We start from the raw sequence: 24683 nt of genomic DNA on the forward strand, positions 1-24683 counted from the left end.
GAAAGGTTCCAGACGGACCGGAAGGGTGACACCTCCCTCTGCGCCTTATCCCCTGGGAACCTGGGAAATCCCATCGCATTGCAGCCTTCCGTCAAGCCACAAGGTGACATCACATCATGAGAGTTTCCTTGTGCAGCACGGTGACATCATGGCACAGTGAGATGACATCACAGCCTGATGGTGTCCCAGCATGGTGAGATGACATCACACTGTGATGGTGGCCTGGCGTGGAGATATACTAATACCTAGCTCTTACTTACATCCAGTTTTTTATCAGGACATCACAAAATGCATTCTAAAGGAGGATAATATTATTGCCATTTTACAGATGGGGAAACTGAGACACAGATGGGGGAGCGATTGTCCAAGGTCATCCAGCAGGTCAGTGGCAGAACAAGAAATAGAACCCATAGCTCCTGAAACTCAGTCCATTGTCCTGCCAGCTAGGCCACACTGCATTTTAGCATGATGGGTGGGAGAGATAGCTCAGTGGTTTGAGTATTAGCCTGCTAAACCTAGGGTTTTGAGTTTAATCCTTGAGAGGGTGATTTAGGGATCTGGGGCAAAAATTGGAGATTGGCCCTGCTTTAAGCAGGGGGTTGGACTAGATGACCTCCTGAGGTCCCTTCCAACCCTGATGTTCTATGATAATATGATTGCATTGTGGAAGTATGTCAGAAATACAGGATATTGGGATGATGTTGCATTACATTGTATCTTACCACAATGCTGTAGCATTGTGACACATTGATTTTTATTGCAGTGTAATGACATTCTATAGCAGTGTGTATCGTAACACCCATTGTTTCATGTTCTCTATGTATATAAATCTCCCCACTGTATTTTCCACTGAATGCATCCGATGAAGTGAGCTGTAGCTCATAAAAGCTTATGCTCAGATAAATTTGTTAGTCTCTAAGGTGCCACAAGTACTCCTTTTCTTTTTGCAAATACAGGCTAACACGGCTGCTACTCTGAAACCATTCTATAGCATGTTAACTAGGGCTGTCAAGCAATTAAAACAATTACCCGATTAAAAAAATTAATTGCAATTAATCGCGCTGTTAAACGCCAGTAGAATACCATTTATTTTAAATACTTTTGGATGTTTACTACATTTTCAAATATATTAATTTCAATTACAACAGAGAATACAAAGTGTACAGTGCTCACTTTATTTTTGATTACAAATATTTGCACTGTAAAAATGTATTTTTCAATTCACCTCATACAAGTACGGTAGTGCAATCTCTTTCACTAAAGTTGAACTTACAAAAGTATAATTATGTAAAAAAAATGCATTCAAAAATAAAACAGTGTAAAACTTTAGAGCCTACAAGTCCACCCAGTCCTACTTCTCGGTCAGCCAATCACTCAGACAAACAAGGTTGGTTACAATTTTCAGGAGATAATGCTGCCTACTTCTTATTTACAATATCACCTGAAAGTGAGAATGGGCATTTGCATGGCACTGTTGTAGCTGACATTGCAAGATATTAATGTGCCAGATGTGCTAAAGATTCGCATGTCCCTTCATGCTTCAACCACCATTCCAGAGGACATGCTTCCATGCTGATAGGTTCTGCTTGATAACGATCCAAAGCAGTACAGACTGATGCATGTTCATTTTCATCATCTGAGTCAGATACCACCAGCAGAAGGTTGATTTTCTTTTTTGGTGGTTTGGGTTCTGTAGTTTCCCTATTGGAGTGTTGCTCTTTTAAGACTTTTAAAAGCATGGTCTACACATTGTCCCTCTCAGATTTTGGACGGCACTTCAGATTCTTAAATATTGGGTCTGTTATGAATTACACCTGGTAGGACACGCATACAACTGCTGCGAATTATACCTTGTAGGACACGCACGCAAATGCTGCGAATTACACCTGATAGGTCACGCACAGTTCGAATCTAGGCTGAGGCACAGAAACAAAGTCCACAACTGCAGAGTTCCCAAAAAACACTAAGTTTATTACGCTCGAGAGTGGTGCCCCCCTGCTAGCCAGGGGCGGACCCTGAATACAGATTATACAAAGGTTATATACTTTTTAGCAAAGCATGGTGCCCTCGTGCATCAGAAACCTTAGCCAATAAACAAACCCTTGTCTTATCTACCATCTATCCCTGCTTGGTGCATTCCTTGTGCTATACCAGTATGTTAATTACACAGCATGGTCCTACAGCCATGCATCAGTAACTTTTATTATCAGAATGGGAGGCCTCACATCAAGGCCAAGAGACAGGGAGTTAGAGACTGACAAAAACCAGATACTGGGAGTCAAGGCAGGCTGGAGACAAGGAGGAGGATTTTCACAGGGGTTCAGTATCTAAGGATCACTCCTCCTGGTATATGATGTGCTGGCATTTAAACAATGGTGGGCCCCAAACCAAAATGGAGTCACATGTGCTAACTTTTCCTTAACAGGTTGAATGCTGTAGCTATTTTTAGAAATCTCACATTGGTACCTTCTTTGCGTTTTGTCAAATCTGCTGTTAAAGTGTTCTTAAAATGAACATGTGCTGGGTCATCATCCGAGACTTCTATAACATGAAATATATGCAGAATGCGGGTAAAACAGAGCAGAAGACCTACAATTCTCCCCCACCTAAGGAGTACAGTTAAAAAAATGTGTCAATTAAATTTGTAACCAGCATCATCAGCATGGAAGCATGTCCTCTGGAATGGTGGCCGAAACATGAAGGGGCATACAAATGTTTAGGATATCTGGCAAGTAAATACCTTGCAACAACAGCTACAAAAGTGCCATGTGAACGCATGTTCTCACTTTCAGGTGACCTTGTAAATAAGAAGCAGGCAGCAGTATCTCCTGTCAATGTAAACAAACTTGTTTGTCTTAGCGATTGGCAGAATAAGAAGTAGGACTGAGTGGACTTGTAGGCTCTAAAGTTTTACACTGTTTTGTTTTTGAGTGCAGTTATATAACCCCCGCAAAAAATCTGCATTTGTAAGTTACACTTTCACAATAAAGAGATTGCACTTTAGTACTTGTATGAGGTGAATTGAAAAATACTGTTTCTTTTGTTTATCATTTTTGTAATAAAAAAATAATATAAAATGAGCACTGTGCACTTTGTATTCTATGTTGTAATTGAAATCAATATTGAAAATTTAGAAAAACAGCCAAAATATGTAATAAATTTAAATTGGTATTCTATTGTTATAAGTGCAATTAATCGTGATTAATTTTTTAATCACAGTTAATTTTTCTGAGTTAATCACATGAGTTAACTGCGATTAATTGACAGCCCTAATGCTAACATTGCATTTTACCACATGATGATGTTGCATTTCACCACAGTGACTTGTGTTGCGGTATGATGACATGCTGTGACCTGATGTTATAACATTTCTATATCATGATATTGAGTTGCATCGTGATTATGATGGTTTACTTTGCACCATAATGAGGTGGTGTGACGTGAAGATATTGCATTGGAGCATGATGTTGTTGTAGCTGAGGCCTGGCCTGACATGAGTAATTACCACATGGATGTTGTGATGCAGTGTAATAAACCTTAAAATATACGTTACTTCCAGCTGTGATGACACTTTGGTGCACATTGCTGCATGACACAGTTACATTTTGACATGTTTGCTTCTGAGTGAGGGATAATGTTTCTGTCAAGTATGACAATACCGAGTCATAATATCATCCTGTAGCACTGTGTCTTGTTGACTGACTGTCTCAACATGCCAAATTGATTCACCCTTAGCACAACAGTGCAGGGGATGGAATCTAACACCCCAGCTTTTGAGAAGTGCCTCAGGATCTTCAACATGCACAGCAAGCAAGACCTTAGTTTTTAATTCATGGTCAAAAGACTTCCACAGAATAAACTGCCTGGAATGCATTTTCAAATACCTCTAGTTTAATTATATTTTGTTCACGAAGAGCAATGGATTTCTCATTATCATCTTCATTGTGTTCCTTCAGTGAATGTGAACATGAGTTCATACTGCCACAGCAACACTTTGCCAACAACTTCAGCTGCTATATGGCTTGGAGCAAAATAGGAAATGATCCTTTCCTCAGGAATCTTTCTGGATGAAAAGTGCCATGTAAATCAAATTTTGTACTGAAATCCTCCACTATTGGAAAAATAAATATATATTTGTATGTTAAATGTGATATATACCCACATGATGTCAGAGGATTCTTTGAGCCAAGAAATGAATGAATTCTGGCTGCTCAGACTAGAGATGACAGGTGAATTTAAGAAAGGAACCAAAAAGCTCCTGGGTTATTAAAGGAGGAAAAATCTGGGAGAATACAGTGAAAAAAATGACCTTACAGAATGCAGAGTGCCGTGCAGTCCCAGCTGAACTGAATCATTTCACACCCTAGTGGAAATTCTAGTAGACTCCATTCTGATCCTTCAGTGAGTCTTTTGGTTTCGTTTGAAGGTCTAATAAGCTCATAATGTAGTAGGCTCCATTGTTGATCTCTGAGCTGAAGCCCCCCTATTTACCAGCTGTGTTAACCCGACAGGCCCAACAGTGTTTGGCACCTACAGGCCCTTTTCCTCCAGCCTGTGACAGAAGCTGATTAAAGTGATCCACATACAGATTCTTCAAAACCTTAATTTTTCCTAGCAAAAATTGGTAAGCCCAATTAGCTCCATGTGTGGTTTGGGAGAAGCTGCAGTATGCTCTCTGTCTCTCTCTCTGACACAGAGACTCATTTCCACTCTAGCTGCTGCTAACAACTCACTCAACCCCCTTTCCTCTTCTAAGCCTGAGTCCTTTAACTGTTTAGTATCCCTTTTTATCCTAGACTTTGGCCTAGAAAGAAAAGGAGGACTTGTGGCACCTTAGAGACTAATAATACATTTATTTGAGCATAAGCTTTCGTGAGCTACAGCTCACTTCATCAGATGCATGCAGTGGAAAATACAGTGGGGAGATTTTATATATACAGAGAACATGAAACAATGCGTGTTACCATACACACTGTAACAAGAGTGATCAGGTAAGGTGAACTATTACCAGCAGGAGAGCAGAGGGGACGGTGGAGGGGGGGACCTTTTGTAGTGATAATCAAGGTGGGCCATTTTCAGCAGTTGACAAGAATGTGTGAGGAACAGTAGAAAGAGTAAACCTTGCTAGTTTGATTGAGCCAGGAAGTGGGCATCCTCAATTAATAGCCCGCATTGTTTTCTTAAGGAGCCTTATTTCTGTAATTGTTTCTCCCACTTTCTTCTCCCCTAACAGTCTCCTTTGATTTAACTTTAAGCACTCAAACAGGATAATATCAAACAGGTAAATGGAGGTGTATATATTTATAAAAAAACAATACACTGAACTCCCTCATTCTTCACAGGCCCCAATCCCACGCAGAGCCTGGAGGCTCTACCATAATATAAATCACAATAGTAGTCCTGTCATGACAGCCCACAAGCCAGGTTTGAATTCAGACGGGACCAGGGAAAATGTGTTCCCATCCTCTTTCTGACAACATTTAAATGAATTAGTTCAATAGCTAGCGGGAGAGGATTCACAAGGAAAGCCAGTTCTCTTGCTAGCCAAGTCCTGTGGACAAGCTGGGCACTGTGGCTGTGCCCAAGGTGATTAACTCCCCCTGCCTCAGGCTGCAAGTCTGTAATTCAGGTGACTTTTTCCCTTTCAGGCTGGTCCATGCTGCTGTATCTAAAACACTCCCCTCCATGACAGGGTCCAAGGTAGCAGAGTCTAACCCGGAAGGAGGGAGCCAGGGCCCAGCAGGCGAGGGCTCTGGCTGCGGGGCCAGGCAGAGGAGGGGCGGGGCCAGGCAGGGGGCGGGGCCTCTCACCCAGGCCCGGGGCGGCTCTTTCCGCAGGGCCCCGCCCCCTCCCCGCCTCTCCTTCCCGCCGCCTGGGGCCAGGTTTCCAGCCGGACCGTTTATTCGGGGCGCGCGGCCGCCGCCGGGGGGGACCGGGAAGTCACCATGTCGAGTCTGCACAAGAGCAGGTGGGGGGGCTCGGGCCTGCCTTTCCCCGTCCCCGAGTCGGGCCGCTGCCCGCCAGGGCCTGAGGAACCCGGGGGGAGGGCGGGTCCGGCCCCGAAAGCGGCCCCCTCCCGCCGCGCCCCTCCTTTCTCTGGATGCTGGTCTCCCCCCCCGCCCTCCCCCTCCCCGGAGCGAGGGGGTCCCCCCTCCATGCCAGGGGGCGCCCCCATAACCGAGCCCTGGGGCAGGTGTGTTCTGGTCCCCAGCCTCCTGCGGGGGAGGGGCTGGCCCAGCTAGGAGGAGGGGGAGGCGGCTGTGGATAAGACCCCCCCCCCCTTCCCCTATCTCCGAGGGGGTCTCTGCTTGTGGTTGGCGGCTTTCAGCAGGGTGTGGGCTGAGGAGTGAGATGCTGGGGTGGCTTCTCGGCGGGGGGGGGCGCTTCAGAAACATTGGGATGTGTATGGGTCAAAGTGGTGTCAGCAGATAGGTCTGTTCTATGCGATTCTGTTCTGCAGAGTCGGGGTGGGGGAAATGGGGCGTACTGACCTATGAAGAGTTGGGGTGCTTCATAGCAAATGATGCTCCTGCATAGGGCAAAAAATCTGAGCCAGAGCACAGCGTTACAGCCCGTTTGTGATGCGTGGCTCTGCGTTTAACGGAGCTACAGGCTTTCTTCCCTTTGGGTGCAGCTTCACTAATGCAGCATTGTGGAAGTGCTGGCACCAAAAATTAGGGGGCTTTGAGGATTATCAAAGGTTTCCTAAAGCTGGAGTGTCCCAGCCTTTCAGTATAGGTGTAAGATGGGAAACTTCAGTATCTAGGAGAGCCTGAGGTAGGCGCTATTACATATGGCTGTTTGCTTTTGCAGTCTGCCTCACTTATTGTACTTGCAACTGAAAAGCAGCTGTGATTAAAAAGTCCTTATCAGAACAAAAGCAAATCATGTTTTTGTAACTATTTACAATGTATGTTTTGTGGTGTAAGTGCCCTTGAAATAAGTAATCTTGAGTGCAAGCCAGGGATAAGATTGATTCAGTGAGAGAGAGCAAGTGCAAGCCAGAGATGAGATTCTCTCAGTGAGAGACATCACAAGCCTAAACTCAAGAGAACTATACAGATTTTTAACAGTAACTGCCTATTCTGAGTGTCTAGGAAAGTCCTCAGTGTATATATCTTTTATGTCTAGCTGTAACGGCCAATGGGGACAATGTGGCCGGAGCTTTGATGCCTGGCTGGCAGAGGTATTTGTGCTGTGATCATTTCAGGAAAGCAAGATGCAATATAACTCTGATACCTTCACCTAATCACCTGATTCGCCCTTGAAAGTCTGTCACCTTTATATAATTTGTGTGTGTGGCCACGCTTCTTTTGTAGGATTGCAGAATTTCAGGATGTCCTTGCGGAACCCAAGATCGTTCTGCAGAAGCTCTGTGAGCTCTGCTTTAGTGGTAAGTGACTTCTGCAAAACTTCGTTGCGTGGGCAACCACAAAGCTTCTACAGCAAGAATGTCCAGTTCAGGCCTATGTTGACAGTTCAGTAACAGACTTGGCTGTTGCACCTATTTTGCTGTAATAGGATTGAGCGAGTTGTAGATACAGTTCAAGATGGAACACTGAGTGATGGGGCCTGTAGTCTCTAGGCCTTGCATTGTGGGTTGTATTTTAGCCACACTTGGTCTGAAGGTCTACACTCTGAAGCCCTTGATACCACAATCATGAGTGCGGTGTAATGCCTAGATGGTGGTTGCTTTCATCCAGAGCTGCTACTATCTTTCCAGTGGATAAAAAGAATTTGAAATCTTAAGCATAAAATGTCAATCTCCACTAGATGATTAGCTAATGTTAAATAAGCAAACATCATCTGTGCTACCGCTAAGTTACCAATGTCATAAATGTTTAACAAAGCAGAGCATGTCCCAAATCAAAGACTAAGGGATGTGATTAAAAGAGTTACCAACTGTTTGAATGGTTTAGAGGCAATTTTAGCTGTACAATATATGGTCTCTGAAACTTCAAATGCAGACAAAAAACTCTTCTTCCTTCACTCCCTATAAAATATCCACTAATTCCTTCACTCAAGACACCATCTGCATATTTCACCTGAAGCATTCCTTCCTTTGGTCCATGGACCATATCATTTTTTCCCTTATGCTTAGCCTAGTCGTCTTCCCTTGCAAGAGCCAAATATGCAAGTCACTTTTTACTTGCTGTATTAACTTTTTTTGGTATGCCCTAGAGCTTCTCAATATCTTTGTAAAACTCCTTGCCAGCTTGAAAAGTGCTGCACTCCTGTTTGCTTGGTAGCATCAGCATAAATGCTGCGTAATGCAGTGAAAGGGCTGGGACTAACTTAATTGACTCTGCCTGATGTATTTCACAGGGATTCCTTTTGATGGTGGGCTGCGCTGCCTCTGCTGGAAGGTGGGTTTTGCTTGGGGCTTTTCTTGTCTTCTATAAGTTGCGCTCTGGATTGTTTGATTCTGCAAAGTTTTGGGCATTTAAAAAATGCAACAAATTGGCTTATCACGACCTAAGAGGCTACTGTGAATCAACAGCTCTTGGCTTGCTGAAAAATCAGGGAAATTTATTCTAGCTAATCTGATGTGATAGTAACAGACATGCTTGTGTGGGGGAGATCATTTGGGCAGGTTGTTGGGTGGGTCTGTACAGCTTTGGTGCATGTACAGCCCCCACTATTAAACCCAGTGGGGTTGAGCTACTGAATTTGCCACTTAAGTGGAAGGAATTTGCTATGCCTTTTTGCAGGGTGATGTTAAAATGTATCCTCCAGACACTGATGGCTACAACTTGATAAAGTACCAGGCATTCTTCAGGAAGATTCCATTTTCCTCAATGAGCCAGTTCTAATTCCGGTCACCCCCTCATTTGTTTTGCTGAACTTCTAATTGTTAATACCTTCTGCTTCAAGGAGTAATGTGTATGTTCCTTCTGTCCAGATCCTCTTGAACTACCTCCCTGTGGAGAAGGCCTTATGGAGCACCTTGCTGAAGAAGCAGAGGTAATGATCTCTGTACTCTCCAGCCCTAATATCCTTGTGGAGTAGAGACCCGCAGCTTCTTAGCTGTCATTAGCATTTGAAAAAATATTCCTATTTCTAAGGGAGCCTGTAAAATTAGCGACTTTTGTGTGGAAGGAAAAAAGTATTGTTCCCCCCCGTGTTAATTCTGCAGACTGCCCTGGAGGTTAATGTGATGACCTTTCACAGTTGAGCTGGACAATTCTCGTAGAAGAGGTCAAATGCTCCCTGTCTAAGCAGGGGGGCACAGAGGCACCTGTCTGGGTTCAGGGCGGATGTCTTTTGTTTCATTGTATTTATCTTCTAGTTTCTAACATGACTTCCTCCTCTCCTTGTTAAGGGAGCTGTATTCCCAATTCCTGAAGGAAATGATTATCCAGCCTGGGATAGCAAAAGCCAACCTTGGTGTCTCCAGGGAGGATGTGACCTTAGAGGACCATGTAAGTATAGTTTGGTCTTCATGCGGAAGGGAGTTCTTGTAAGTTTCAGACGGATCTTGGGATGATCCATGGTGATCCTTCCTGCTGGCTTAATAGAATAAAATATTTTGAAAACCTAGAAATGGGGTGTTGAGCCCTTATGAGGGTGTCTAGCTCAGTGACGTCCAGACTGAAAAAAGCTGTAAAATACTGTCCTAGGGTAACTTATCCTTTCCTTTTTCCCTTTCCCACTGGCATCCTCAATGGGCTACTTGTCCATGCAATAGACTTCAGATGGGAGTAAAGGATCAATATGATTAAAGGCTCAGTGGAGGGAGGTCACAGCGTGGAGCTGCTAGCAAAATGAATCTCTCCATTTAACCTGTAAAATCCTCTCCATGGATGGAAGGCAAAATGGGCCAGTCTGAAACCAGAGTATAAGAGAAGCAGCATTGGCTAGTGGTTAGACTATGGGATTGGGAATCAAAAGACTTTTATTCCCAGCTCTGCCACTGATTTGCTGTGTGACTCTGATGGTCACTTCACCTCTCTGTTCCTCAGTTTCCCCTCTGTACAATTGGATTAACAGTAATCCCCTTGCAAAAGTGCTTTGAGAGCCACTTATGAGAAGGGTTATTACACTGAAGGATCCATTTTTATTTTTTTAAGTGGTCAGGGAAAAGTGCAAAGGTGGGGTAACTGCTCACACACCTTCTCCTACCCCAGCCTCTCTTGTTAGTAGCCAATCATCTATGTCAGTGTGATCTTTGGAAGGGTTCATACTGTGCCTGGCATGTCTGTGACACTCTGAGCTTTAACTTATTTGTTACTGTGACCTTTGAAGTTCTTGGAATGTTTGCTTTTTTGTGTTATTTTTTTGCCATCACTCAAATGCCCTTCAGATAAGTGTTACATTCCATTAGTACAGTTTTGGAAAGTCCTGTATTTGAGCTTGTCTTATGTGTATGTTGTGATGTCCTATGCTTAGTCTATTCCACGCTTCCCCGGTCTTGGGTAAACTTGCATTAACTAAACTTTGTACTAATCCACCCAAGCTGGTAATGTTTCGTCAGGCTTCTCGGAGTTCAGATAATCATTACACTGTTATCACTGTGTTGACTATGCAATGCACGTATACAGTGACCGTACCTCTTATAGCGGTTAATATGGAAAATCTCCCTCCACTGATTGGGGCTGTAACCAGAATTCCTGTTAACACAGGTTAGTGAAGCCTGACTGCAGCAGCGAATCCACTAAGACAGGTGAGACTGGATTAGGGAGAGTCTGCTCATACTGCTCTGCACAGGTTGAAAGTAACCACATAGTCTTCACTGGTCTACCAGATGTGTGCTGACTCATTTGAGGTGGGCCAGTGCCCACAAAGTATCAGCTGCCCAGAGAAAGCATCCCCATCTGTCTAGCAAATCAGGCTTTAAACATGGCTCTCGCTAGAAAGGCAATAGCACAATCTTCCTAATCTGTGTAGGCAGAGCCAAAAGGCCTCACCTCAGCTTTCAGCAGTGACAGGCTTGCTTGTCAGTAAAACATGAACTTACCATGTTTTGTGTGATGTCTTTTTGTACAGCCACTCAATCCGAACCCAGACAGCCGATGGAACACTTACTTCAAGGACAACGAAGTGCTGCTGCAGATAGACAAGGATGTCAGGTGTGTGTAGATAACTGGGCCCTCTAGAGGGGAGGAATAATAGTGCAGTTTACTTACTTGCTGCATCAGGAATACAGAATATTTCATGTTATCAGGCCTGTTCTGTTTCACATGGCACCACTCTGCTTCTAAAAACCCCTTTTAATTTGGTTTCCACCTTTTTCCATCCCAGGAGGCTGTACCCTGATATGGCATTCTTCCAGCGTCCAACTGACTACCCCTGCTTGCTAATCCTGGACCCCCAGAATGAGTTTGAGACTCTCCGCAAGCGAGTGGAACAGACGACACTCAAGTCACAGACAGTGGCAAGAAACCGGAGTGGAGTCACAAATGTAAGATCTGGCAAGGAGCTTTCCCTGTGCTTCTAGGGTGGGGGATGAGTATGTTGTGATGGGGAGAGGGGAGGTGCGTGCACTTCCGTGGCACACTTGCCAAGATGGTTGCCAGGCTGGCTTGTTAAAGATACTCTGCAGTTATTCCTTCCTCCACCTCCACATATGGTGTGGGTTCTTGTATTCCTGCAGGAGGGTGACACGTCTCCCCTTTCTCCAGAGGGATGGGCTTGACTGAAGAACACTTCTGATAAAAGTTCTACAGCTTCAAGCCTGCATTTAATTCTCTCACTTCCTACCTGCAGAGAGAGGCTAAAATCACCCTGGTTTGTGGACAGGGTGCTAACAGTTGCTAGTCAAGTTGGTCCTGTCTGTAACTGCAACAAACGTCACAAGCTCAACAGTGATCCTATATGAGTCCCCCATATCCAATCACAAGTAAGAATACACATGTATAGCATACAGTTCCAGGCAAGGAAGGGAGTCGTGCAGATCTTGAACTGCTCTGTAGGTAGAAAGGAATTATCCTTTCTCTGTGTGTTGAGCTCCTGAAATTTCCTGCTCACCCAAGAGGTTTTATTTCTCTTTTTATTGATTACATGGTTCTTCCGTACTGTGCGGTTTGACAGCCCAAAGGGAATTGAAGGTAGATGTGCTGCTTTCTCTCGAATTGGTTTTTGTTCTGGCTTCTGTTGGAACAGAATCTTTTCTCTTGAGTTCACTGAGCTCCAGGGGAAGTGTTCACAGCTCTTATTGCCCCTGATTTATGTGTTCCCCTGGTTGGGCTCTAATGGACCAGAGGGTTTAATAACAGAGGACAAACTGATCTAGTCTCCCAGAGCCTGAGATGTAACAAGCTGATACGATTCATATACTTGAGACAGCATTGCAGTCAGCTGCCATTTATCTCCCTTTTTCTCTTCTGAGTGCAAACATCACTCATAAGAACATAAGAGCTGCCAGATTGGGTTAGACCATAGTCCATCTTGCCCAATATCCTGTCTCTGACAGTGGCCCATACCAGAGGTTCAGAGGGAGTGTACAGAACAGAGCAATTATGTAGTGATCTACTCCTGGCTTCTAGTAAGCAGAGGTTTAGGGTCACCCTGAGCATGGGGTTGGATCCCTGACCATCTTGGCTAACAGCTACTGATGGACTTGTCCTGTTCTTTTTTGAACCCAGTTATACTTTTGGCCAGGACAACATCCCAGGTTAGTTGTGTGGGAAAAGTATTACTTCTTGTTTGTATTACATCTGCTGCCTGTTAATTTAATTTGATAATCTCTGGTTTTTGTATTGTGGGGAAAGGTAAATAACACTTCTCTCCATTTTTTCCATACTATTTATGATTTTTTATAGACCTCGATCATCTCCATTTATAGTTTGTTTTTTGTTTTAAGCTGAACAGCTCTAATGTTTTTAGTCTGTCCTGGTATGGAACCCAATTTATACCCTTGATCATTTTTGTTGCCCTTTGTACCTTTTGCAATTCCATTATATCCTTTTTGAGATGGGGCAAACAGAACTGGAGACAGTATTCAAGGTATGGCACACAATGGACTTATAGTGTCATTATGATATTTTCTGTCTGCCTTTCTATCCTTTTCGTAATAGTTCGTAAAATATGGTTAGCCTTTTTGACCACTGCTGTGTGTTGAGAGGAAGTTTTCAGAGAACTAATCACAGTAACTCCAAGATCTTTCTTGGGTGGACACAGCTAATTTAGACCCAATCGTTGTATACATATAGTAGGGCTTATTATTTTTTCTAAATTTGCATTACTTTGCACTTACCAACATTGAATTTCATCTGCCATTTTGTTGCCCCATCACCCAGGCTCATACCTGCCTAGTGCTGTTTTCCCTACATGCATGTTGCACTTCCCAGCATCATTCTAGAACAGATACAGTAGCACTAGTGAATGATGAATACCTTGCTAATGTGAGAGATCACTTCTCTTCCTGCCTCTCTAATATAGTAGGTCTTCTCTCACATGAATACTGAGCTTGTGTTTTTGATTCAGGGTAGCTGTCCACTGCTGAATTAGTTTATTCGTTCTTGGAAAAGGCTTGCCATCCTGGCTTCCTTTGCATTTTATGGCAGTAAGTCTTACAACTGACATGGCCACCATCTGGATTTAAGGATTAATTACTCCCTGGAAAGGGCATTTGCTGTTGGTTAATGATTATCCGGGGGAGCTGAGTGCCTGAAGTTAAATACCTGTGTCATGGAAAACTTATTGCCTATGCAAATTGGGTGCCCAGAATAATTTTTCTTATGTGTTTACCTTACCCTTCAGGTGAGTTCCCCTCTTAAAACATCTGCTCCTAATTCATTGAGTGAGTATGAAGTTCTGCCTAATGGCTGCGAAGCTCACTGGGAAGTGGTAGAACGAATCCTGTTCATCTACGCCAAGCTGAATCCTGGGATAGCATATGTCCAGGGGATGAATGAAATAGTGGGGCCTCTTTACTATACCTTTGCTACAGATCCCAACAGTGACTGGAAAGGTAAGCACTTGAGTGACTTACACCATTCCTGGCAGCAGTTGTTGCAGGGAATGGTTATCAGAGCAGATGAGGAGGAGACTGGCAGGCTTTCCTCATACCAGGTCCCTGATAAAAGGGGGTGGTTCTGAGAGAGTGCTTGGAAAGAGCCTCCTGGGAAGTACGGGAATTCTCTGATGCACTTCTGAGACAGCTTGGGAAATCCGTCTGTCGAAAACTTATGAATTCTGGTTTTATGAACTCTGTGTCAATATGCTCCATGTATATCGGATCAGCCATTTGTTAACGGGGACTGTCAGGTGCTTCACAGACCCTACCTAGAGAGCTGTGAAAGGATCATGCAGACTCATTAACATTTACTGTGGCCGTACAATGAGTTGGCTATAGGGACTGGCTGAACTGCAAGAAACCAGTTTTTCCAGTGGGTAGTAATCAAGCAACAGATAACCTGAGCAGGCGTGGAGGGGCTAATCAGGAAGGTCGCATGACAAGATATTGGAAGGCTTGGGAGAGCTGATGCTAGCTTTCCGGAGATAGGCAATTGGACTGCATGGTCTGCTACTAAGAAAGGTATGTATGGGGTTTGTAATGGAGTGTGTGCCTGCTCAGTCCCAGCAAGCCAAGAACACGTGGGACCCATGGTTGGAGTTCAGTATCACAGGCTGGTTAGTGTCTAGCAGGGGAAGCTTATCAAGGTTGCAACAGCTTCCTTCTGCACATCTGCTATACCACTCCTATGTGTCTCTTTCAGAACATGCAGAAGCAGATACATTTTTCTGCTTCACCAATCTAATGGCTGAGATCCGGGACAACTTCATTAAGAGCCTGGATGATTCTCAGTGTGGCATCACCTACAAGATGGAGAAGGTTTACTCCACCCTGAAGGAGAAGGATGTGGAGCTGTACTTGAAACTGGTGAGGAGTCAGACATTCATCTTGCCCCTCCATTGGAACGAGGAATAAGATGTGTGGTGGATCTTTGTCCTCTTTCCAGATAGAACTTGCTCTCCATCTTAATTTGTAACAGTGCCCAGGTAGTACAGTGATGGCTGCTTAGAAGTGGTATGATACAACTAAAGAGCTTTTGTTCTCAGGGATAGGTTGTCTTGAGAGTGATGCAGGGTTGAGTATCTGTAGGACAAACTGCTCTTGCCACATTGAGCATCTAGCCCAGGTTATATTGATGTAGCAAATACTTTGTCCTCTTTTTAGAGGTGGAAATCTGTAACTTATTTACTCTAAAGCTGCTAAACTGTGGCAGAAAGAGGTGGTTTGCCCAATGTCTCTGGCCACCTGGGGCAATGGTTTAGCTGGGAGTGGTGAAACTCACAATCTCCTGAGTCTCTGGACTCTGCTTTTGTAATTAGGCCAAACACACGTGCTCTTGCAAAGTTCCTTTACAACCTGAAGTTACAGGTTTTTTCTCAGGGGGAACAAATTCCTGTACTTTACTTCTATTGCCATCATATATCCCAATAGCATTCACTTTATAAATTACATTGAAAAATTATGGCAGCTCAATAATAAATCAAAACTTGGTAATAGTAACGCCATCCTGTATACGTAATAATGTTACCTTCCTGTAGCACCCTTCCTCTGAGGATCTCAAAACACTCTGTTCCTGTAAGGCGGGTAGAGACGGTTGCAGGCCTTATGGAATGCAGCAGTTGTCTAACGGTACAGCAATGCAACACAAGTTTAGGATGGGAAGTGTAGAATATTGTTTCTTAATGAAACTGAAGGGAGAACTTACGGGAGGCAGAATGTAGTTACGAGAGTAGGAATCTGGTGAATGTTAGGCTTCAGTGTGTGTGTGTATGTGTATAAAATTAGATCTTAATATGACTTCAAGTGGTCATACTCTGACTTCTGTCAGCACATTGTCACACCCCACCATGCTGGTTCAGGGGGAAGAGGGTCATGTATTTAGTCACTAGGACCACTTCCTGCAGGCCCCCCAATAGATGTTCCGTAGAACTCTCCCATCTGTAGAGTCCTGGAAATCTGCAGATATCCGCAGACCATGTTTGGAATTCAATGCAGATCCAAATTTTGTATCTGCGCAAGGCTCTACCCATCTGAATACTGAACTGACTTGATCTTGCTGAATTTGTGAAATATGTGGACCACAGTAAAAAGTAGCTAAAAGCTTTGAGTTTCAGTCTGTTGGCTGCCAGTGTAAACTGGGTCTGGAGAACTCTGGTCTGTGTGATTTTTATGCTAACCTTCCAATAACCTAATCACTAGGGGATTTTTAAAGTCATTGAAAGGAGAGGAAGTACTTCTGATCTAAACCCTTAGGGGAAATGAGGTGTGTGGGACTTTTTTTTTTAAAAGGAGAAATGAAATTGAATTAGCTTAAATGTCTGAATTGCAATTTATGAAAATAATAGTTCCTACGTTCCATGACTTAGAAATCTGGGCATGATTTCTGCTATCTGAGCCATAGACATTGAAGATAGATGCATGTATGGAGAGCTATCCTTCAGAGCACTGTAATTTGGGGGTGGGGTTTTGTGGAGAGGCTTTGAAAGGAGACGTGGCATAGTATCTCATAACATGAGGCTAACGAGACTTTGAAGCAGAGAGGTGTAACTGTAAAGTACAGGCAGATTTCTCCGTATTACACTGCAGGATGCTAGCCTATAGCCCGGTTACTAAGAGGACGCCAGGGAGGCAGTGAACATCCGTCTGTCTTTTCCAGTTCAGTACAAGCAATTAATTACTGACTCTGTCTGTCTATCCAAAAGCAAGAGCAGAACATTAAGCCCCAGTTCTTTGCCTTCCGTTGGCTGACGCTGCTGCTGTCCCAAGAGTTCCTGTTGCCAGACGTCATCCGTATCTGGGACTCTCTCTTTGCCGATGACAACCGCTTTGATTTTCTGCTGCTTGTCTGCTGCGCCATGTTGATGTGAGTGCTGTGACAGCTGACACTGAGGATGTTGACTCTAGTGTACTCTCCCCCACCCCACAGTTCACATCTTGTCTCCTAAAGCTCAGTCTCCCCATGCTGGGCAAAGTAAATATGGGCTGTGTGCTCCTCCACCCCATTCTCTGCTTGAATCCACAGATATAGGGGCCTCTCTTGCATGCAAGAGACATGCCAAGGGGGCTCTGATGAAAGGATGTAGCCATTCTTGTCACAATGGCAAAAGAAACAGGGCCCTTAAGGAAGGGTGGGAGGCATGTGGTGAGCCATACACACCTTAGTTGCTGACTTTTGGGATATTTTTGGACAAGGTACTAAAGAAGCAAAAAGTACTTGAATTAACATACCCTCTCTTTCAGACTAATCCGGGATCAATTACTGGAAGGGGACTTCACTCTGAACATGAGGCTGCTACAGGTAAGTACTAAAATACATCAGGAATGCGGAGGACGTGGAAGAACTCTTTAAACAGGAGATCTTCCTCTTGTACAATACTTGGATATGATAGAGGCAGCCCTCCTGAAATATTTTTACCAACCCTCTGCTGATCATAATGAAACCATGTTTGGAAAATCTAAACACTTAGGAAACTTCATGGTGTGATATAAGATCAAGCATTAACTTCTACTGCATGCTCCCCTTAATTGGAAAATCCAGTGAAGCCACTCCTGGCCAATAACTCTTAATAACAATACGCCTATTTACTGGCTGTGCCTTTCAGGTGTTTAGGCTTCTTGGGATCTGTCTGATGCTGCTTCTGACGGTTTGCTCCTCTAATAGCAGCCTTCGCCTCCATAGCTGATTTGCAGAAAGTGGCTGTATGGCTACCTGTTCCTGGCTGTTAATTTGCTCTTTCAACTCCAGTTATAAATGCTGGACATCTTGCCACTAGCAGTAGGTTCAGTGTCTGCCCCAGAATGGAGGATTCCTTCTCCTAACTCCTTGGTCAGTCTAGTAACATGTTGGGCCATCAGCTGCTCAGAGAGCAGCATTACTATTAAAATGTTGTCTCTTAATTAGGAGTCCCTCAAAAGAGGATGAAAGGCCATGTGTTGGAGGGGACCTGATTAAGAGAATTCTAATTTAATACATACAATAAAATATTATTTTGGATCCTTGCATCCTTAATACAGACTTCCATAATGGAGCTAGTCATTGCATAAAGCCAACTTAACCCCACACTCAGGACTACCAAAATAATCTAATGTTCTGTAGGATGTAAAAGACTGATCAGTTACGAAACATAGAGGGAAATTGTTTACTCCAGGTGACTTTAACTGTGGAGGTAACATCTAATTTATAAACACCAGGGCATTCATTGGGCTGGTCAATGATATTGCAGCAAGTCTCTGCCCTGTTAAAAGGTAGAATAGGTGCAACGAACATTAAGGAAATAAATCAATTCCTTTTTAATGCAGGATTATCCCATCTCTGATGTACGCCTGATTCTGAAGAAAGCGAAGGAGCTTCAGGACTCCAAATAGTCCATAGCCCTGGCAGTGTGTGTGAGAGAAACTGTGCAGTAGTGTATCCTAGGAGACTCCCTCCTACATGTGGTGCATCATCAGAGCCCCTACGATCTCTGCTGGGCATTTGGTTTTGTGTTCCAGTAATTGGCCTTCTTGAAGACTTACTTCTACTCTATTAGGTCAAGGACTGCCTATTTCCCCAGCTAGTCAGGTCCTGCACTCCAGGTTTTCCTAATCTCAGACAACTCCACACTGCCTGAGCAGTGCTTTGTATTTTTGTAATGACTTTAAGTTTGGGAAGATGGAAATTGTTTAGCTACATATCTCTCAAAGTCTTATGAAATGAACTTTTGTGATCATAGCATTATGGAAACATGTGCTCATGCACAGGAACTTCTGCATTAGGGGAAGGGACAGGCTGGGACCAGTGGGATTTCGGTGAGTATAGAGAGAAGAATGTCTTCATATAAATACAACATGTCACTTTGACGTCATGCATCCTGCTCGTTTGAGTAGCTGCTGGATTTTGTTCCTTTCTGTCTGCATTTTACCATCTCTTTTGGGTGCACAAAAAAAGTCCAGTTTCCTCCTGGTGAGTGGCGGATGAGGATTCAAAACAGCAGAGTCTCTTCCATGGGAAAGAGACTTTAAGAAGCTGGGATTGGAGAATGCTATTACTGCTGGCTGCTTTACTGGAGAGCAAATTTCACTGCACAGAGTCTGCCCCAGAATTGCCTTATCAAGGAGTTGTCTCCTTGGTGCTGACTTGACTTGGAAATTGGAACTAGATATGTGGTTTTAATTGGTGTAGTTCAAATAAGCCTTATGTTACTCACAGCCTTAGAGCAGGGTCCTTGCTGCTGCTGAGACTGCTTGTCTTGAGCTGTTTTCAGTGCCGCTGCTATGGATCATGCTTTACCCTAATTCAAAGGCAGGATATCTAACTTCAAGCAGGCTCATGAAATACAAGGGAAAGGCCTCCAGTCCTGTGCTGAAAACATAGGTATCTTCAGAGGAGACTTATTAATAGGGAGAATGATGGTTTTGGTCTTAAACTGAGTTTTTTGCATAATATTTCCCAGAACACTCCAAGCCTTCTAACTAAATCTGGATAAACTCTAGTCCCGTAATCTTCATGTTGTCCTGTGGTACTCTTTGCTGGGAAGTGACTCAAACTCACAGATCAGATTAACATCAAGGCAATCTCTGGATGTGATCTACTGGAGCAATTCAGTGGGAATACCTGGTCCCTTGGGAGAGTCCCCTTCCCTGTGGGCAGTTCCTGAAGGAGGGAGAGCCATGTGCCATGGGGACAGTAATACAGAGGGGGATATTTATTAATGTACTCCATTCAGATACAAAGGAGCGGGCCAAGTCTGCATAGTTTGAGATTAGTAATAGGGTAACCTGTAGCCTGCAAGTAGCTTTGGAATGATCAGAACTCCTGACCCACAGTTCGAGTCAGGGTGGTGGCTATGGAAGAAACTTGAGTAGCTAAATATTCCAGCTGCTGCAAGAGCTTCCAAGCAAACGCTAACCTGAGGTGCTTTACTCTCCCTGTTAGTGAAGTGCTGGATTGCCTCTGCATAGCTGTCAATGTAAGGACTGTTCTGTATTTATATAATCTTAAGTGTTTTGCATTATGTCTCCTTTTATTAGAGGTCAATTTTGTGCTTTCTCAGAGGGCTGCTCACCCTGCTGATGAGACCTGGTAGCAGTCTAGCCATAATTGTACCATAACTGGGGGGCTGTCAGCCTTCAGATGTCAGGTTCGTGCTGTGTTCCAACTCCTAAAGCCTAGTCAAAGTTCTGCGTAGCTTAGTGAATTTCTAGAGGGACAGTTTACCTTGGTGTTGGCGTTGGGGCTGTTAGCAGCTCTGATCGTGCCTGACATTTTTACTCTTGTGCACCTGTGCCGCTTCAGAGTGGTGGTTTCTGTGAACCAGAATAGATGTGCCAATAACGAGGATGCAGCAGAATCTTGCTGTTTGGATATGGGGGTGGAATTTTAAACAAAGTGGGTGATGGCCTCCCCTTTTATTGAAACCCTTCCTATGGGATAGATTCTGTCCCATAAGAAATGGGGCGGTTGAGAGAATACTATAGCTCTCACAGTTTACGAGCAACTATGGCTTCTCCCCATGCCTTTTAATCACCGTGTCTCTGTTCAGCAGCGGCTGTTCCAAGAGAACGTGTGATCCATCTACCGAACTCCCCTGTGCTAGAAAGGCCAGTACTAAGTAGCCTTTTGTAATTGTAAAGACTGTTGCTGCACACGGGCTTCGAACTGGATGATCAGGCCCTTCGGCAAAGCTCCCTCTAGAATCGTTGAGGTTTGCCTGAATGAGGACTGTAGGATTGAACCACAAAAGTGGGAAAACTTGTCCAATATGCTCTGGCTTCAGAACTGCCCAAGATATCCTCCATTAAAAGTCCCTCCCCCACCCCCCAATTTATTTATCTGAAACTTACACATGGTCTTTTGAAATGTTTCATGGTACCTGGGCTGTGTGGGTCACACTTGCCTTAAAAGGAATCCTCCCCATTCTTCACCAATACACACACACACACTCCATGACTCTCACCATATTGACATGCCACTGAGTGTAACTTGTTTCTTTTAATAGTGGGTGAAAAATGGTGATAGTTTGAAGAGTAAAATTTTTAATACACTCTGAAATTCCACTTAGGTTTCTTTACAATATTCATTTGCAGTATTGTCATGAATTAGGTCTAAAAGTTCAGCTTGTGGGTGGATTGTTTTTCAGTGCACAACTCTTGTATTAAATAGAAACCCTTTACAACTGTAGGGGGAATAAGAATGTATTGTTTCCTATTTGGATTTAAATATTTCCCCTGCTGTGTCTGCAACTCAAATGTTGCAGCACTTTGTTGGTGTATGAGAACTTGAAAGTGACTTTGACTATCCTCTCTGCTTATTCATTGTGGAGAAAGTGAAGACAGCAAGTGAGTGGCATGAGTTGATCTGTTAAAAATTTCAGATGGTTGTCAAGGAAATGTCTTTTAAACCTGATCACCTCCTTTTTAAAGAAGGGAACTTAAAAAAAAAAATCAAATGGTAGCCTGGTTTAGGGCCAAAGCCAACTTCTGCTGAAATTAATCAAGTCTTTCTGTTGATTCTGTTGGGAGCTGGATCAGATGTTTAAGGAACAGTACCACAGATGTGACTGAAGAGGCCTGGAACTGATTCAGTTGTGTAGCCTTCTGCATTGCTGTATGAGATACTTGATTTTGGGTCTTGCTGCTGTCTTCATCCTCCCAGCTGGCTGAGATGCACTGCTTAGGATGGGGTTGTAGAGTCACCACACAAATCCTGTCCATTCATTTTAAGGAGTGACTAGTGGTTCTAAATGGAAATCTCTGGATTGGGGTTGTGGCTGTAATTGAGGATGAGAATGGAGATCCTCACCTTTCAGTAAAGGGTTACAAATGGCACCCCAGCAGAAAACAAATGGCAGAAATGCACCTTAGATGTCTGCCTCAGAAGAAGCTTGTGGCTGTTAGCCCTGACGCCTTAGTTTTTGCTGCTCGTTTTGATTAAACTCCATTTTTCGGGTCTCCTCCTGTTTGAACATCATAGGGCTAGAGGGTTTTATTTATGATGGCTTAGTGAGTTGGAGCTGAACGTCTGTAAAAGGAGAGGTTCTCTAGTTGACAATGAAACAAAAGGTGTGACAGCATAGAAGGTGTGGGGAGGAGAATGCGGGGAGCTCCCATTGTAGTTCCCAAAGGCAAGACTAGATAACTTGTAACAACACACTCTGATACAATTTGTGAGGCTTTGTTTCCTACTTGAAAAGGCCTCTCTTCATTAGTAACTTAGAACCCTTATTATTCTTTAAACCTTTGGGCGGTGGAGGGTTTGCTGTGTTGATATTCGAAGGGAGGGAGGCTGTTGAAAGGACTCATTAATTTTTTCCAATGGTACTTTTAGGTTATAAATGTGGCTGACTCTTATTGTAGTGTGGGGCTTATTGTTCACTTTATGGAGCAAACAAACACTATTAGTTGGGAGGAAAATAATTAACAGTAACTGGGAACCTACTGTCAACCCTTCTGATTAGTTACCCTAACCCTCATTCCTCAAATCATTTTAAAGCTGGACAGTATTAACTAGCCCATTTTCTGCTATCTTTGTGCATATAGTGGCTGCCACAGACCTGTGGGATTCATGTCTCCAGAGCCTTCTCTGTGACAGGAGCAGCTCTGAAAATTTTAATGCATAGTTGCTCTTTCTTGCAGTGCTGTGGTGTGGGGGGGAGCCAAATGCACAGGAAGAGATTTAAATACCTTAATCATTGAATTCATTAGCTGCTCACTGTATACAAATAACTCATCAAGAGCAGGATCATTGTCACTTTGGTGGAAGCTTTCCTCCATCAGGAGGAAAGGCAGGAAACTAAGCTGGGTGGATCAAGAGATGGGGATTGGTCATAAGGGAGAAGGCCAGCACCCTGTGCCTTCCCCCCCTTGCCTACCCCCACCCCTCTGGAATCTTGTAGCCTTGGCAACTGGGAGGAAAAAGGATAGTGAAGAATATAATCCTGAGGTTGGTCATGTTTGTCAGGGAAATGTGGAACTATTTTTTTTGTTTGTTTTTTTTCAGAGCAAGTGTTGGCTAGATTAATTTGTGGCTGGAGTTTTGAGGTCCAAGCTTGAATTATTTAAGCTCAGCAACAGGTGGAGTGGAAGTCAGAAGCTGCTATAGGTAGCACAGTGGTGTTCAGGAGTACAAGGGCTGTTGTTCCTTTTAACTGAGCATTTGGTGACTTTTTGTATGTTTTAGCCATTTAGAACTTTTTTTTTCTAAAATGCCCTTTTGCAAAAGGGCAAATCTGGTGATTTATACAAGTTCAGTTTTTTCTCTTTGGCTGTTTTTAAAAAAACAAACACACTTCTAAAAAGGTATGGAGAACACATCTGTATCTCATGCTTTTTCCACGTGTTTAAAGTTTTTTTGTTAAACACTACTGATTTTGATGAAGTTCCCTTCAGCTAAACAGGGGGGTCTGTGTTGACCTTATCTGCTATCCATAACAATATGAGACTTCCCCTAGCCACAGATTGTGCTCAGAGTTAAAGCTGCTACATGTGATTTATTACAGTATTTCTAAATGCCCTCTTCCATAGTAACTGAGGGATGAAACAACATGTGCCAGTTGGATGTCAGTAGAACTAATCTCAGTCCACTCCATTCTGGGAGTCTATCACTAGCACAGGGTTCTGCATGTATAAGCTAAATCTACCCACCACCACTGCCTTATTCTTTTTCTTAGCAAGATTATCCTATTTGGCAGGTTACTCTGAGCCTTTGTCTATCTATTTCTGCAGTACGATGGTATCTAGTGGGATAGGGAGTGGTGGTGGTGTGTTAAAGGAGGTGGTCCAGATTTGAATTCACAAGGCCCAGAGTGTGTCCTCTGATTATCTACAGGTAATATGCTTAGCAGGGAACAAGCATTTTTGCAGACAAAGCTGTTGCTTGGCAATATTTCTGAGGCTGCTCAAATGTTCCTAAAAGGAAGATGTGCTTGAGGGTCACTTACTTTGCACTACAGATCTAAGCATCACTGTACAAGCTTGAACAGGTAGAAGCGAAAGCAGTTTTTCTGTTCCCCACCCCTCCAGGACAGTTGCCACAAATCCAGTGGTAGGAACATGCTGGTACCTCTAACTGAAGAAGGGAACAAAAGATCCCTGATATACAATGCCATGTAGAAGGCTAGGAGGTGGATCCTTTACAACACAAAACTGGTCCTGGTGTTTATTACCTTTTACTTTTTTATTTCTATAACTTTTCCCATGAACTACAATTATCCATCTGTAATGTCTGTAATTCTTTTTTTCATGAATGCTGTTCTGTTGATTTGTCATAATAAATATTTTTCTTTGCAGATACTGATATGATCTTTTTCTTTCCCACAGTCTCCTTTGACAGTGTTGGTACAAAGAGTTGTCTAATGTTTGGGGGGTGTCAAGCTATTCATGGTGTGAAAGTGGGCAGAAGAAACTGAAGTAGGAAAAGAAACTGTTGTAGTCTCTTTATGCTTTAGGATCTGAGAAGGAGAGGAGATGGACTCTAACAGATCTCATCCAGCTCTAGCTACAGGTAATGCATCTTAGGTTCCTTGCAAGAAACGAAGTTTTCTGTACTTGCAGAGAAAAACTTGAGAAATATACCCAAGCGTATTCCGAATGGGCATAGCAGAGCAGGCTCATCAAAGGAATCCACCATGTATTTTATATCTCCATTTTAACAGGTGTGGTTGTTAGTGCTAGTTGTATAGCTGCCTCCCACTGCCTCTAGGTACAGACTTGGGTCTTCTGAACACTGTACTAAATACTGATTTTTTTT

General features: G+C 43.5%; 1 protein-coding gene and 1 long non-coding RNA gene across 4 annotated transcripts; both read left to right on the plus strand.

Annotated features, from left to right (window-relative positions):
* The first annotated feature begins 96 nt into the window (after positions 1–96).
* On the plus strand, positions 97–4029 carry LOC144276025 (uncharacterized). Its single transcript, XR_013348179.1, has 3 exons — positions 97–193; positions 329–381; positions 3957–4029. It is a non-coding gene; the product is annotated as an uncharacterized LOC144276025 (long non-coding RNA).
* A 1881-nt stretch (positions 4030–5910) lies between these two features.
* On the plus strand, positions 5911–24437 carry TBC1D13 (TBC1 domain family member 13). 3 transcript variants are annotated; one of them, XR_013348178.1, is made up of 13 exons: positions 5911–5968; positions 7320–7393; positions 8326–8366; positions 8903–8964; positions 9323–9422; positions 10987–11069; positions 11242–11401; positions 13702–13912; positions 14661–14824; positions 16660–16820; positions 17198–17255; positions 18257–18745; positions 24382–24437. XR_013348178.1 is itself a non-coding variant. In XM_077835842.1 (12 exons), the coding sequence occupies exons 1-12, from the start codon at positions 5946–5948 to the stop codon at positions 18320–18322; spliced, it is 1203 nt and encodes a 400-aa protein (XP_077691968.1). In that variant the 5' UTR covers positions 5911–5945; the 3' UTR covers positions 18323–24222. The 3 variants fall into 3 exon arrangements, 1 of the variants encoding a protein (XP_077691968.1); XR_013348177.1 differs by lacking the exon at positions 24382–24437 and adding an exon at positions 24254–24329; XM_077835842.1 differs by lacking the exon at positions 24382–24437 and having other exon boundaries at positions 18257–24222.
* Positions 24438–24683: the final 246 nt, after the last annotated feature.

Source organism: Eretmochelys imbricata, chromosome 16 (genome assembly GCF_965152235.1).
Source record: "Eretmochelys imbricata isolate rEreImb1 chromosome 16, rEreImb1.hap1, whole genome shotgun sequence".
Classification (NCBI taxonomy): domain Eukaryota; kingdom Metazoa; phylum Chordata; order Testudines; family Cheloniidae; genus Eretmochelys; species Eretmochelys imbricata.